This window comes from Mesoplodon densirostris, chromosome 3 (genome assembly GCF_025265405.1).
Source record: "Mesoplodon densirostris isolate mMesDen1 chromosome 3, mMesDen1 primary haplotype, whole genome shotgun sequence".
NCBI classification, from domain to species: Eukaryota; Metazoa; Chordata; class Mammalia; order Artiodactyla; family Ziphiidae; genus Mesoplodon; species Mesoplodon densirostris.
Genome location: NC_082663.1, coordinates 61,001,057 through 61,014,169, shown reverse-complemented (window position 1 = coordinate 61,014,169; position 13,113 = coordinate 61,001,057). Strand labels below are relative to the sequence as shown.

Here is a 13,113-nt window from a genome sequence, read left to right as displayed (position 1 = left end):
AAGGGAGTCCTCTATTATGATCTCCTTTTGGACAACCAAACGATTAATTCCAACAAGTACTGCTCCCAATTAGACCAACTGAAAGCAGCACTCGATGAAAAGCATCTGGAATTAGTCAACAGAAAACGCATACTCTTCCATCAGGATAACCCAAGACCGCATATTTCTTTGATGACCAGGCAACAACTGTTACAGCTTGGGTGAGAAGTTCTGATTCAACCGCCGTATTCACCAGACGTTGCACCTTCGGATTTCCATTTATTTTGGTCTTTACAAAATTCTGTTAATGGAAAAAATTTCAATTCCCTGGAAGCTATAAAAGGCACCTGGAACAGTTCTTTGCTCAAAAAGATAAAAAGTTTTGGGAAGATGGACTTATGAAGTTGCTTGAAAAATGGCAGAAGGTAGTGGAACAAAAGGGTGCATATGTTGTTCAGTAAAGTTCGTGGTAAAAATGGAAAATGTGTCTTTTATTTTTACTTAAAAACTGAAGGCACTTTTTGGCCAACCCAGTATTTTTTATACACTAGCAATGAAGAATATGAAGATAAAGTTAAGGAAACAGTTTTGTTTATAACAGCATCAAAAAGGATTAAATACCTAGGAATAAATTTAACAAAAGAAGCACAAACCTTATATTATAAAGACCACAAAACATTATTGAAAAAATTAAAGACCTAAATAGATGGAAAGATTTGCCCTGTTCATGGATCAGATGACTTAATATTGTTAAAAATTCAGTATTCCCCAAATTGACCTGTAGATTCAATCCAGTCTTTACCAAAATCCTAGGTAGGATTTTTGCATAAGTGGACAAGCTAATCCTAAAGTTCATGTGGAAATACAAATGACCCAGAGTAGCTACAACAGTCTTGAAAAAGAACAAAGTAGGAGGACTCACACTTTCAATTTCATAACTTACTACAAAAGCAACAGTAAAGTATAGTTCTGGCATAAGGAAAGATATATAGAACAGTGGAATAGAATTGAGAGTCTAGAAATAAACCCTCACATTTATAGTAAAATAAATGTGACTTTTCACAGGAGTGCCAAGACAACTCAGTGAGGAAAAAAGTCTTTTCAACAAATGGTGTTAGGCAGCTGGATATCCATATTTAAGGAATGAAGTTGAACCCCTACTTCACACAAACACAAAAATTAACTCAAAATGGATCAAAAACCTAATTAAAAGAGCTAGCACCATAAAACCTTAGAAGAAATATAGGAGTTAATGACCTTGAACAAGGCAAAGCATTCTTGATCTTTAGCAAAATTTTAAACTTTTGTGCTTTAAGGAAATTATCAAAAAGTAAAAAGATAACCTACAAAATGGGAGAAAACATTTGCCAATCATTTATCTGGTAAGGGATTTGTATTTAAAATACATAAAGAACTCTTACAAATCTATAATAGACAAATATCTCAGTTCAAAAATGGGCAAAGCATCTCAATAGACATTTTCCCAAAGAAGACATACAAATGGCCAGTGAGCGCCTGCAAAGTTCCTCAGCTCTTTAGCTGTCAGGAAAATGCAAATCAAAACCACAGTGAGACACCACTTCACACCTATTAGGCTGGCTGTAATCGGAAAGAAATACAATAACAAGGCGTAGCTGCTTTGGAAAACAGTCTGGCAGCTCCTCAACATATTATACATGGTGTCACCATTTGACCTAGCAGTTCTACTCCTAGGTATATATTCAGGAGAAATGAAAACATGCATCCATATAAAAACTTGTACATGGATGTTCATTGCAGTATTATTCATAATAGTCAGAAAGTGGAAATAACCCAAACATCCATCCACTAACAAATGGATAAACAAAATGGAACATTTTTTAGCCATATGAAGGAATAACATACTTGACATGTGCTGTAACATGGATGAACCTTGAAAATATTAAGTGAAAGAAGCCAGTCACGGAAGACCACTCATTGTTACTTTATATGAAATATTCAGAGGCAAATCGTAGAGCAGAAAGTGTATTAGTGGTTTCCTAGAACTGGGCAGTAGGGTTGGGGGAAATGGGAAGTGACTACTAATGTATGTGGGATTTGAGGGGATGGTTCATAAAAATGTCCTAAAGTTTGATTGTGGTGACGCTTGTACACTCTGTGAATATACTGAGAATCATTTAATTGTATGTGTTAAATGAGTGAATTTTATGCTGTGAAAATTATATCTCAATAAAGCTGGTCTTTATAAAAAGACTAGGGAATTCCCTGGCAGTCCAGTGGTTAGGACTCTGCTTTCACTGCCGAGGGCCTGGGTTCAATCCCTGGTCAGGGAACTAAGATCCCATAAGCTGTGTGGCGCAGCTAAATAAATAAATGATAAGAAATAAATAAAATGTACACTTTAAATTTTTTGAAAAGTGTAAATAAATTCACTGACTTAGTACTGTTCAATTTTTTGGCCCCTGCTTTTTCTTGGGGGTGGGGCGCACCTTGCAGCTTGTAGAATCTTAGTTCCATGACGAGGCATTGAACCTGGGCCCTCAGCAATGAAAGCACAGAGTCCTAACCACTGGACTGCCAGGGAATTCCCTGGCCTCTACTTTAGATTAAATCAATCTAAAGTCAGAGATTTCCTACCCCTAAACCCTTATTTCTAATGATTAATTGTATTAATTACATGTCAAAGATGGCTACTTGCATGGATTTTTTATATCTATTATATTTTCCAGTTGTTCCCATTTAACTATATTTTTAACCATATTTTCTAACCAATTTTTGAACTTCTATCTATTCCTGTTTTGTAAATAATATACAAGAGCATATTGTCATCTACTATATAAAATAATGACAGTAAATATTAACTAATCTGTCAAATCAAGGTATACTCTTGATGAAACTCATTGAGAGGCAATTTAGTGTTAATGGAACATGGATTGCTCTATGAAACATGATTATCATCTTGTCCTTTTCTCCCACATAGTCTGTGTACAGATGCTCATACATTAATTGTCTAAATGAAGAAGTTGGACCAGCCACAGATCACTTTTCATCGTCTTTTAGCTCACAGATTTTTCATGTGAGAATATTTTAAATTTAGTTTTTTTAGCCAACTGTATCTTACTTTGTTAGAATAATCATATCTATAATAGACCAGTAGTCCCAAACCAGTTGATTGTTGACCCTAGTACGATTAATAGCATGGTCATAGTCTTAAGCCATGTTTCTTCTTTATCATAGTAGACAGGTGAGGAGAGATTTAAACAAAGTTGCCATCCTGTATGTCCAGAAGGACACAGTCATTTGGAATATTTCAGGTGGGGAAATGAAAAAATCCTCACCACAGAAACTGGGGATTCCCCCTTAGGTTGCCTACTATTTAAATTAGTGTTTGGGAGTCTTAATGAAATGAAAGGATTACAAATCTCTTGGCTTCTGTCAGTATTTGTTTTTATTTTTGACATGTTGATGTTAGCTTCTGGGTTCCTTGATTTTCTGATTGTTAACACCTTTAAAAGAGTTTTGAACTGTATAATGTCAGTTCAACTAAAAGAACTATAGATTTGAATGATAATTTTAAGGGCTTAAGTACTTAAAAATCTAGATTTATAGATTATTTTATAATTTCTTTCATCTCTGCCCTTCATAAGCATGGTTACATTCACATACTTTCAACTTCCTTTTGCTACAGTGTATCATTTTCCCAGAAGAAACTAAGGCATGCCACCTTGTCTCTTTAAGATCTTCTTTCCCTTGTGATCAGCTGAGACATTTAGATGAGTATGCTCATCTAAAATTATTGAGTACTTTGAGGTTTTGCTTAAGTTTTTCCATCAAGATTAATGTAGTTCTACAAGATAAGGTATAAGAGACTTAGAGCAAAAATCAAAGTAACCAATACTTAGAGGAGCCCAGTGGAGGACAAATTAAGATGAGGTTTTGTCTTCATGACCTTCATTTCCTAACAGATGTAACATGAGAGAAATTTATTTCAGAGACCTTACTATGTTTGAGACACTTACTTTCAACTGTTTGAAAGTTTAAAAATCTGTTACATAACCCTTGTATCATTCTGAAAAGGATTTGAGGGTGACAGCTTCTGAAAGTAGTTAAGTGCAGCTGGAGAGGTACATTTCTAAAAGTTTTTTCAAAGACATTTTATGTTGGTCTTTCATCTTGTACTGACTCTATAATAAATTAGCAAACAGCATGGAGGACCCATTATTACAATAGCACACATTCTCATATATAGGACACAGATGACTTTTAGTTTCTAAGTTGATTATTTAAAAAAATCGTAGTTTGTAATAAAACATCAATCTTGGTAAGAATGGTAGAAAATAGTGATAGGAAGGATTTTCAGAAAATACCAGAAAAAGAAAATAGGTTTTAAAACAGCTTTACTGAGATACAATTAACATGCCATAAATTACGTATATTTAAAGTGTACAGTTTGGTAAGTTTTGATATTATCATGAAGCTGTCACCACAATCAAGACCATTATTATGTCCATCGCCCTCAAAAGGTTCTTCCATCCCTTTTGTCTTACCTTCCTCCCTCCATTCTCAAACAACCAGTGATTTTTCTGTCGCTATAGATTAGTTTGCATTTTCTAGAATTTAATGTAAATGAACTCAGTGTTTTTGCCTGATCTCTTTCTTAGTTTGAGATTTCTCATTGTTGTACGTATCAGTATTTAATTTCTTTTCATTGCTGAGTAGTGTTCCCTTGTATAGATAACAGCCACAATTTCTTCAATCCATTCGTCTATTGGTGGACATTTGGGTTGTTTACAGTTTGGGGCTATTATAAATAATGTTGCTGTGAACATTCACATACAAGTTTTTTTTAGGTACATATAACTTATTTCTTTGGGCTAAATACCCAGAGGTGGAATGGTTGAATCATCTGGTAGGTATGTATTTAACCTTTTAAAAATCTTCCAAGCTGCATTTCACCAGTCATATTTATGAGAGTTCAAGTTCATCCAAACCCCCACTAACACTTGACGTGGTCAGTCTTTTAAAATTTTAGTCTTCTAATAGGTGTGTAGTGGTACTCACTGTAGTTTTAATTTGCTTTTCCCTAGTAACTAATAGTATTGAGCATCTTTTCATCTGCTTATTTGCCATCCTGATCTCTTCTTTAGTGAAATGTGTGTTCAATTCTTTGGTTCAGTTTTTTAATTGGGTTATATGTTTCCTTATTGTTGAGTTTGAGATTACTATATTTCATATATTATAGTACAGAATATGTCTATATTAATATATATAGATAGATAAAGGATATGTCCTTTATCATACATATTCTCTGCAAAGATTTTCTCCCAGTCTGTGGCTTGTCTCTTCATTCTTTTTAAAAAAATTTTTTAAATAGATATTACATATATTTAAGGTGTTCAATATGATGATTTGGTGTACGTGATGAAATGATTACTGCAGTCAAGCTAATTAATGTATCTCTTCACAGTTACCATTATTTTATTAACTGTAGATTAGCTCTCTAGACTGACTTATCCTACACAACTGTAACTCTCATTCTTTTAACAATGCCTTCAAGAGCAGAAATTTTAAATTTTGATGAAGTTTAGTTTGTTAGCTTTTATGGATTGTGCCTTTGCTGTCATATCTACATATGAGTTTTTAAAGTTTAAAGTATCATTTCATTTAAAGAGTTCTATTGAAAAGGTTTCTCATTAACTATAGTATAAGATATTGTGCTCTCTTATTTGCATCTTAGGAGTTTTAAGATTTTTCATTTAATTCAAAGACTTAACTTTGAATTAAAATTATAATATACAAACATAATATAATATAATATATGTGTGCATTGGTCCCCAAATTATATTTGGACATTTATTTAAATTTTAACATATTACCTTATTCATTTCCGCAGTTTCTTCTCAGATATTTTTTAAATTCAGGATTTCTCAAAACGTAAGGTAGTTCTTGCCAGAATTAGGTCTCACTCTAGGCTGTCTTGAGTGTTATTATTAAAGTATTATTCCACCTACCACTTTCTTCACTGGGTGCAGCATAGCAAATAGATTTCAGGAAACAGAATCCAGAAAAAAGGACTTGAGAGTACATATGCTGTCACAAGCTTCTTTGCTCATAGAGATGGATGCAAATTTTAAAATGTTGGCCAACAGGAAGGAAATTACAGTTTGAAAGTCTGCTCTGATGTGATAGTTTTCTAAAAATTTTCAAATTTTAAGTTGTGCTGAGGAATGATTTCTTTGTTAAAAAGATTTTTAGTGAATAAATTTTTTTTTCAGTATTTCCACATGTAACACCAAAAGGAATTAATGGTATAGATTTTAAAGGGGAGGCGATAACTTTTAAAGCAACTACTGCTGGAATCCTTGCTACACTTTCTCATTGTATTGAACTAATGGTAAAACGTGAGGACAGCTGGCAAAAGAGACTGGATAAGGTAAGATTTGTTTTTCTTCTTTGTAAAAAATAATCAGATTTTGTTTGTTTATATACTGATTGAACATTTAAACCAAACTAACTTCTTAGGGAAAAATCTATTGGATTGAGAGAAGTAGCAGGTGGTACTATTCCTCTGAAACTTTGTGAGCATCTTAAACTCATTTTTCTAATGAGATTCACCAGTTATGTATTTGGTTACTGTACGATATGCATTCTTCATTGGATTTTAACATAAAAGTTTTTGTAATGGTAATAGTAATGCTTTGGAATAGAAGTAATGAACCATTTGACATTTCCTAGCTTTATTATGTAATACATGAAACTGTACTTAAGTTATATGAACTACTAAAAACACCAATTTATAAAGTTAAATATTAACTTATTGCATTCATGGCCATGTGTTTTCCAAGGTCATTGTGATATCCTTTAACACACATTTTGTTGTTCCTTGAACATTTGCCTTATGTTCACCTTTCCCACCTTTGTTTAAACTGCAGCACTGATAATAATAATATGAATCTTTAGTTTCGAGTGTGAAGTAGAATTTGGCTCAGTGAATTTGTTTAGTAGGAAAACGTTTGTTTATAGTTCAACATCAGTAAAATCTTAGAACCAAAGCATACCTTAGAGAATTTAGTTCTAGTCCAATGCCATCATTTTATAGAAGCAGCAGCTGAGGCCCAGAGACTTGTTTAGAGGTGTTAAGTAGCAGAATAAGAAGAATTTTACTCTTCTATATTTCAGCTCTGGATATCAGGGCAGACAACAATCAGAATCTTATCATTCATTAGTGAGTCATATTGCTTGTGGTATTTGGAGGTCTTATCAATGTGAACAGAACACTAAGGAAAGCAATGTCATCATTGATGTAATAGCAGAATGGCTACAGGATTTAAACAGCACTGTATGTTTAAGAAGGTCCCCATGTTGGGCTTCCCTGGTGGCGCAGTGGTTGAGAGTCCGCCTGCCGATGCAGGGGACACGGGTTCGTGCCCCGATCCCGGAAGATCCCACATGCCGCGGAGCGGCTGGGCCCGTGAGCCATGGCCGCGGAGCCTGTGTGTCCGGAGCCTGTGCTCCGCAACGGGAGAGGCCACAGCAGTGAGAGGCCCGCGTACAGCAAAAAAAAAAAAAAAAAAGAAGGTCCCCATGTTTAAAGAAAAGAGACTTGGTCAGAATTCTTAGGTGCATGTGAGAGTAAGCCTGATTGACTAGCAATATGTATTCTTTTAAAACAAGCAATGAAAATGTCCATTTAAGGTACACGCAGATACTTCATTATTACTTTTGAGTAGAACTGTTACATTGTCATTGATTTCAATTTTGGATCAAATTCAATTTTTAGAAGATTCTCTGTTCACACAAAAAAATAACACTGAGAAAACAGGACATTCCCTTAAATCCATTAGACTAATGGTTCAGGAGAATCATTCAATTTATCCAGATTAGTTTATTCAAAACTTTTTGGCAACTTTCTCTTAAGCTCCCCTCTGTTCAGTCTACTTATCCTTCACTAAAGGATCATCATCTCTAGTCATATGCTCTAACCACACTGCCTTAAAAAATTCATTAAAAATAAGACATGGCTTCCCCATCTTTTTGTCAATCAAATTTCTTATTTGAAAGGGATGTGTACTTGCAGTTGTCTTCAATATTGGTAATCTTTTCCATTCTGTTTCTTTACTGAGTAGCAACAAGTAGACTATACCAAAGGATCTGTGAAAAAACAGTTTTGTTAGACCACATTTAACCAAATAACAGTCACAAAAGATGGTAGTATTAATCGAAATCTGCAAATGGCTGTAATTTGTAATCCTTTTACAGGTCTATCTGATGTCAAATCTTATTCACCTTTTCCACCATAATTTTTTCTCAAGGTTGATATAGGCTCCTAGTTACATTTTACAGGAAATGTAAGTCCATACGTGCATACACAGTATATATGTATATATTCAGTGTGTGTGTGTGTGTATACATGTGTATATATATACATGTGTGTATATATACATATGTGTATGTGCATACATACATGTATATATACACACTCTGTAAAGATTAGGAAGTTCTTGAATAGAGAGAGTTGTTTATCAACAAACATGTCTTTTAGGTAATTCATATAATTGAGGAGGAAAATACAGTGTTAACAATATGGTTTACTTGAAATTGTTGTTTTATTCAAGAAGTATTTATATGCTTGTTGTGTGCTAGACTCTAAGCTAGAAATGAGAAAACAGTAGTGTACAGGAAATCATTCTTCAAGGAGCTAAAAATCTAATGAGAGTGATTAAGTAGGTGATAGGTGATATAATAATAGCTATTTAATAGCTGTTTGTGTACCTTTTTTTTTTTTTTTTTTTTTTTTTTTTTTTTTTTTTTTTTTTTTTGCTGTACGCGGGCCTCTCACTGCTGTGGCCTCTCCCGTTGCGGAGCACAGGCTCCGGACACACAGGCTCCGCGGCCATGGCTCGCGGGCCCAGCCGCTCCGCGGCATGTGGGATCTTCCGGGATCGGGGCACGAACCCGTGTCCCCTGCATCGGCAGGCGGACTCTCAACCACTGCGCCACCATGGAAGCCCTGTGTACCTTTTATATAGATTTCTAATATATGTTTATCTATGTATATAATAGATATACACATACAATAGATGTGTATAACATACATACAAATCTCTAATAGTTCTCTGATTTTATGTTTAATAGCTCTTATGTACATTTCTAACGTCATTTCCATTGTTCTTACAGCTAAATAATTGAATATTCTTAGTTACCTATAAAAATAATTCCTTCTTTTCTAGAAGAAGTGTACTTAATTTTTAGCCAGTTGTGTCCAGGAAGACCAAAAATTCTAAGATTAAACAAATTTTAGTTAAGAATGTTAATAAGGAAAAAATTATTCATTGAAGATGTTTGCTTATATTAGTAGATTCACAAGTGTGTAATTTCACATGTTTTTTCGCTTTCCTTGAAATCTTTTTTATATTATTGCTGTGTTGTGTGTTTTTGTTTTGTTCATTTTTTTAAATTAAGGTTTAACATATATACAGTGAAGTATACCAATCTTAAGTGTACTGCTTGATGAGTGTTATACACATGTATACTCCCCTGTAACCACCACTCAAATCAAGATATAGAACCTTGGGCCTCCCTGGTGGCGCAAGTGGTTGAGAGTCCGCCTGCCGATGCAGGGGATACGGGTTCGTGCCCCGGTCTGGGAGGATCCTATATGCCGCGGAGCGGCTGGGCCCGTGAGCCATGGCCGCTGAGCCTGCGCGTCCGGAGCCTGTGCTCCGCAACGGGGGAGGCCACAACAGTGAGAGGCCCGCATACCACAAAAAAAAAAAAAAAAAAAGATATAGAACCTTTATAGCACCCCAGAAGGTTTCTTCATGCCCCTTCCTAGTCCATACCGTACCAGTACCTCAAGAAGTGACCACAGTTTTAACTTATACAGTCATAGATTAGTTTTGCCTGTTCTTGAACAGCATGTAAATGGAATCATACAAAATATACTCGTGTGTCTGGCTCGCTCCCCCACCCCCTCAACACTGACTGTGAAGTTCATTCATCTTGTAACTTCTAGTGGTAGTTTATTATTTTTTATTGCTGTATAGTATTATTGCTGTATGCTGTTCATTGTATGATGAATTTTCATTGTATGACTTCAATTTGTTTTTTCCTTTTTCCTGCTGATGGACATTTAACTTTTTATATTTTGGCTGTTGTGAATAAAGCTGCTGTGAGCATTCTTGTACATATCTTTTGGTGGATATATGCACTCTTTTCTCTTGGGTACATACCAAGCAGTAAAATTATCGATTCATGAGGTATATGCTTAGCTTTAGTGGGTAGAGGCAAACAATTTTCCAAAGTAGTTATATCAGTTTATATTCCCACCAGCAGTAGATGAGAATTCCAGTTGCTCTTCACCCTTGACAACACTTGGTATTGTCTTTTTTTTTGTGGGTGATTTTTTGTGTTTTTAAATTTTAGCCATTCTAATGGCTCTGTAGTCCTGTTTTCTCTTCAGTACACAAAAATCAGTTAATCTTTGGGCCTACTGAACTAATTCATTGATCTGCACTAGCTTAATTCAGGTAGGGTTTTTAGAAGTAGTTAAGCTCTGGGTGAGTTTGGTGTGGACTTTAATTTAGCCCTTAAATATTTGAGGTGAGGGAATAAAGGCATTAGGTTCTTTATAAGCTTGTAGGGCTTTAATATCACATTTGATTCATTATAGTCCATTCTTGTAAAAAAAAGTTTGAGGTTGGTGCCAGGGCCAGCCTTTTTACATTTTGTCCTTGGATCTTGGCGCAAACTCTTAGAGCCATAGACCCTGTCTATAAAAGGAGAAGGTTAAAGTAGAAATCTAAGCTCTTTTTCAGCTCTAAAATAATTTTAACCAGCAGTTGGAAAGTAAAAGAAAGGTATCTTTCTTTAGAATATCTTTTTGCATTTATTGATTCTACCAATAATTGAGTTATTTTCTTCCTGGCATCCATTACTTGCCTTTTTTCTCTGTAACAAAATTAATTTAGCTCCTACTGGGGGAAACAAACACGTGAATATATATTGTAGGCATTACTCTGGTGCTTATTTATCCTTTTTTTTTTTTTTTTGAAGTGTAGACACTTTGGTAGTTACTTAATCCATTTAAATATATAACCTACCTATAAGGTGATCTTAGTGGTATTTTTAAATGGTAGCTTGTATGTGATATATGGCCCAGAAAAAAGTGTTTTCTTGGGCAGAAGAATACTCATTTTTCACAGAAGTGGAGTTATTTTGGGGCCAAGTTATAAAATTTTGATGAAATGTAGAGAAAATCCCACTTGACATGATAAATTTTTCACTTGCTTTTTTTTTTTAAAATAGGAAAGTGAGAAGAGAAGAAGAATAGAGGAAGCATACAAAAATGCCATGACAGAACTTAAGAAAAAATCTCACTTTGGAGGACCAGATTATGAGGTATGAAGTTATATTTTTGGTCTTAGAAAGAGAAACACACAGGAGATATACATATATATATATATATATATATATATATATATATATATATATCACAAAAGTGATTAATTTTTACATAATACTTTACTTTTAAATGTTTTGAATATTTCATAATGTATATATGCTAGGCTTACCCTGAAACAGATTTTTTCTTCTTCACCTACAAAGCTTTAAAGGGCTTTAAAAGGCTTATTACTAGGCCTGTCTATAGGACAAGTTTTTGTCTCCCCTGTGAGGATGATACTTACTGATATTACATTCTAATTCTTTTTTTCTTTAATTTTATTATTTGAAATCTATAGATAGTTTATTTTATTTTATTTTTTGGCCACTCCATGAGGCACGCGGGATCTTAGTTCCCTGACCAGGGATCGAACCTGTCACCCCTGCATTGGGAATGCGGAGTCTTAACCACTGGACCTCCAGGAAAGTCCCTAACTCTTTTTTTTTTTTTTTTTTTTTTTTAAACAAAAGCAACCTACGAGGAAAAACCTGAGAACTTTACAGGTGAAAGATTTTAGGCTGTGCTGTATACTGTGAGGTCTTCTCCATAGGAAAGCATGAACTATTCAAATTGCCGTGCCTTTATGTTTGGAAAATGTCTGAAACCAGCTTCTTTCCCCTTTCGGTTATTTGTTAAGCAGTTAGTAAAATCTGCCTCTCCATATACAAACACATATAGGAGTGGCAAAGAGTGTCGTTGACATAGAAGAAGAATGGTAAAAAAGTTAGACTGTATTTAAGAAAGTAGAAGAAAAATTTCCTACCATTTTTATTCTAGAAAGGAAAAAAGAAGACCTGCTATTGACAATATTTTTTACGTTGGAATTGATTTCCAACTGTGAAAATCCATAGTATGAGACTTGAACGGTAATTTTATTTTATTTATTTATTTTTAAAATGTATTTATTTTTAATAGGTCTTTATTGGAGTATAATTGCTTCACAATACTGTGTTAGTTTCTGTTGTACAACAAAGTGAATCAGCCATATGCATACATATGTCCCCATATCCCCTCCCTCCTGAGCCTCCCTCCCATCCTCCCTATTGCACCCCTCTAGGTCATCGCAAAGCACCAAGCTGATCTCCCTGTGCTATGCTGCTGCTTCCCACTAGCTAACTATTTTACATTCAGTAGTGTATATATGTCGATGCTTCTCTCACTTCTCCCCATCTTCCCCCTCCCACCCCGTGTCCTCAAGTCCATTCTCTATATATACATCTTTATTCCTGCCCTGCAACTAGGTTCATCAGTACCTTTTTTTTTTACATTCCATATATGTGTATTAGAATACGGTATTTGTTTTTCTCTTTCTGACTTACTTCACTCTGTATGACAGACTCTAGGTCCATCCACCTAACTACAGATAACTCAATTTCATTCCTTTTTATGGCTAAATAATACTCCATTGTATATATATGCCACATCTTCTTTATCCATTCATCTGTCGATGGACATTTAGGTTGCTTCCATGTCCTGGCTATTGTAAATAGTGCTGCTGTGAATATTGTGGCACATGTCTCTTTTGGAATTATGGTTTTCTCAGGGTATATGCCCAGTAGTGGGATTGCTGGGTCAAATGGTAGTTCTATTTTTAGTTTTTTAAGGAACCTCCATACTGTTTTCAATAGTTGTATCAATTTAAATTCCCACCAACAGTGCAGGAGGGTTCCCTTTTCACCACACCCTTTCCAGCATTCTTTGTTTCTAGATTT

At 34.7% G+C, this 13,113-nt stretch overlaps 1 protein-coding gene across 3 annotated transcripts in view; it reads left to right on the top strand.

Annotated features, from left to right (window-relative positions):
* The window catches only part of CERT1 (ceramide transporter 1), a 135,364-nt gene that overhangs the window by 68,490 nt on the left and 53,761 nt on the right, over positions 1 to 13,113 (top strand). For all 3 annotated transcript variants that reach the window (XM_060093059.1, XM_060093058.1, XM_060093057.1), the window contains 2 exons: positions 6,234 to 6,391; positions 11,266 to 11,358. In XM_060093059.1, the coding sequence (XP_059949042.1) occupies positions 6,234 to 6,391; positions 11,266 to 11,358 (251 nt within the window). The remainder of the gene's footprint in view (positions 1 to 6,233; positions 6,392 to 11,265; positions 11,359 to 13,113) is intronic.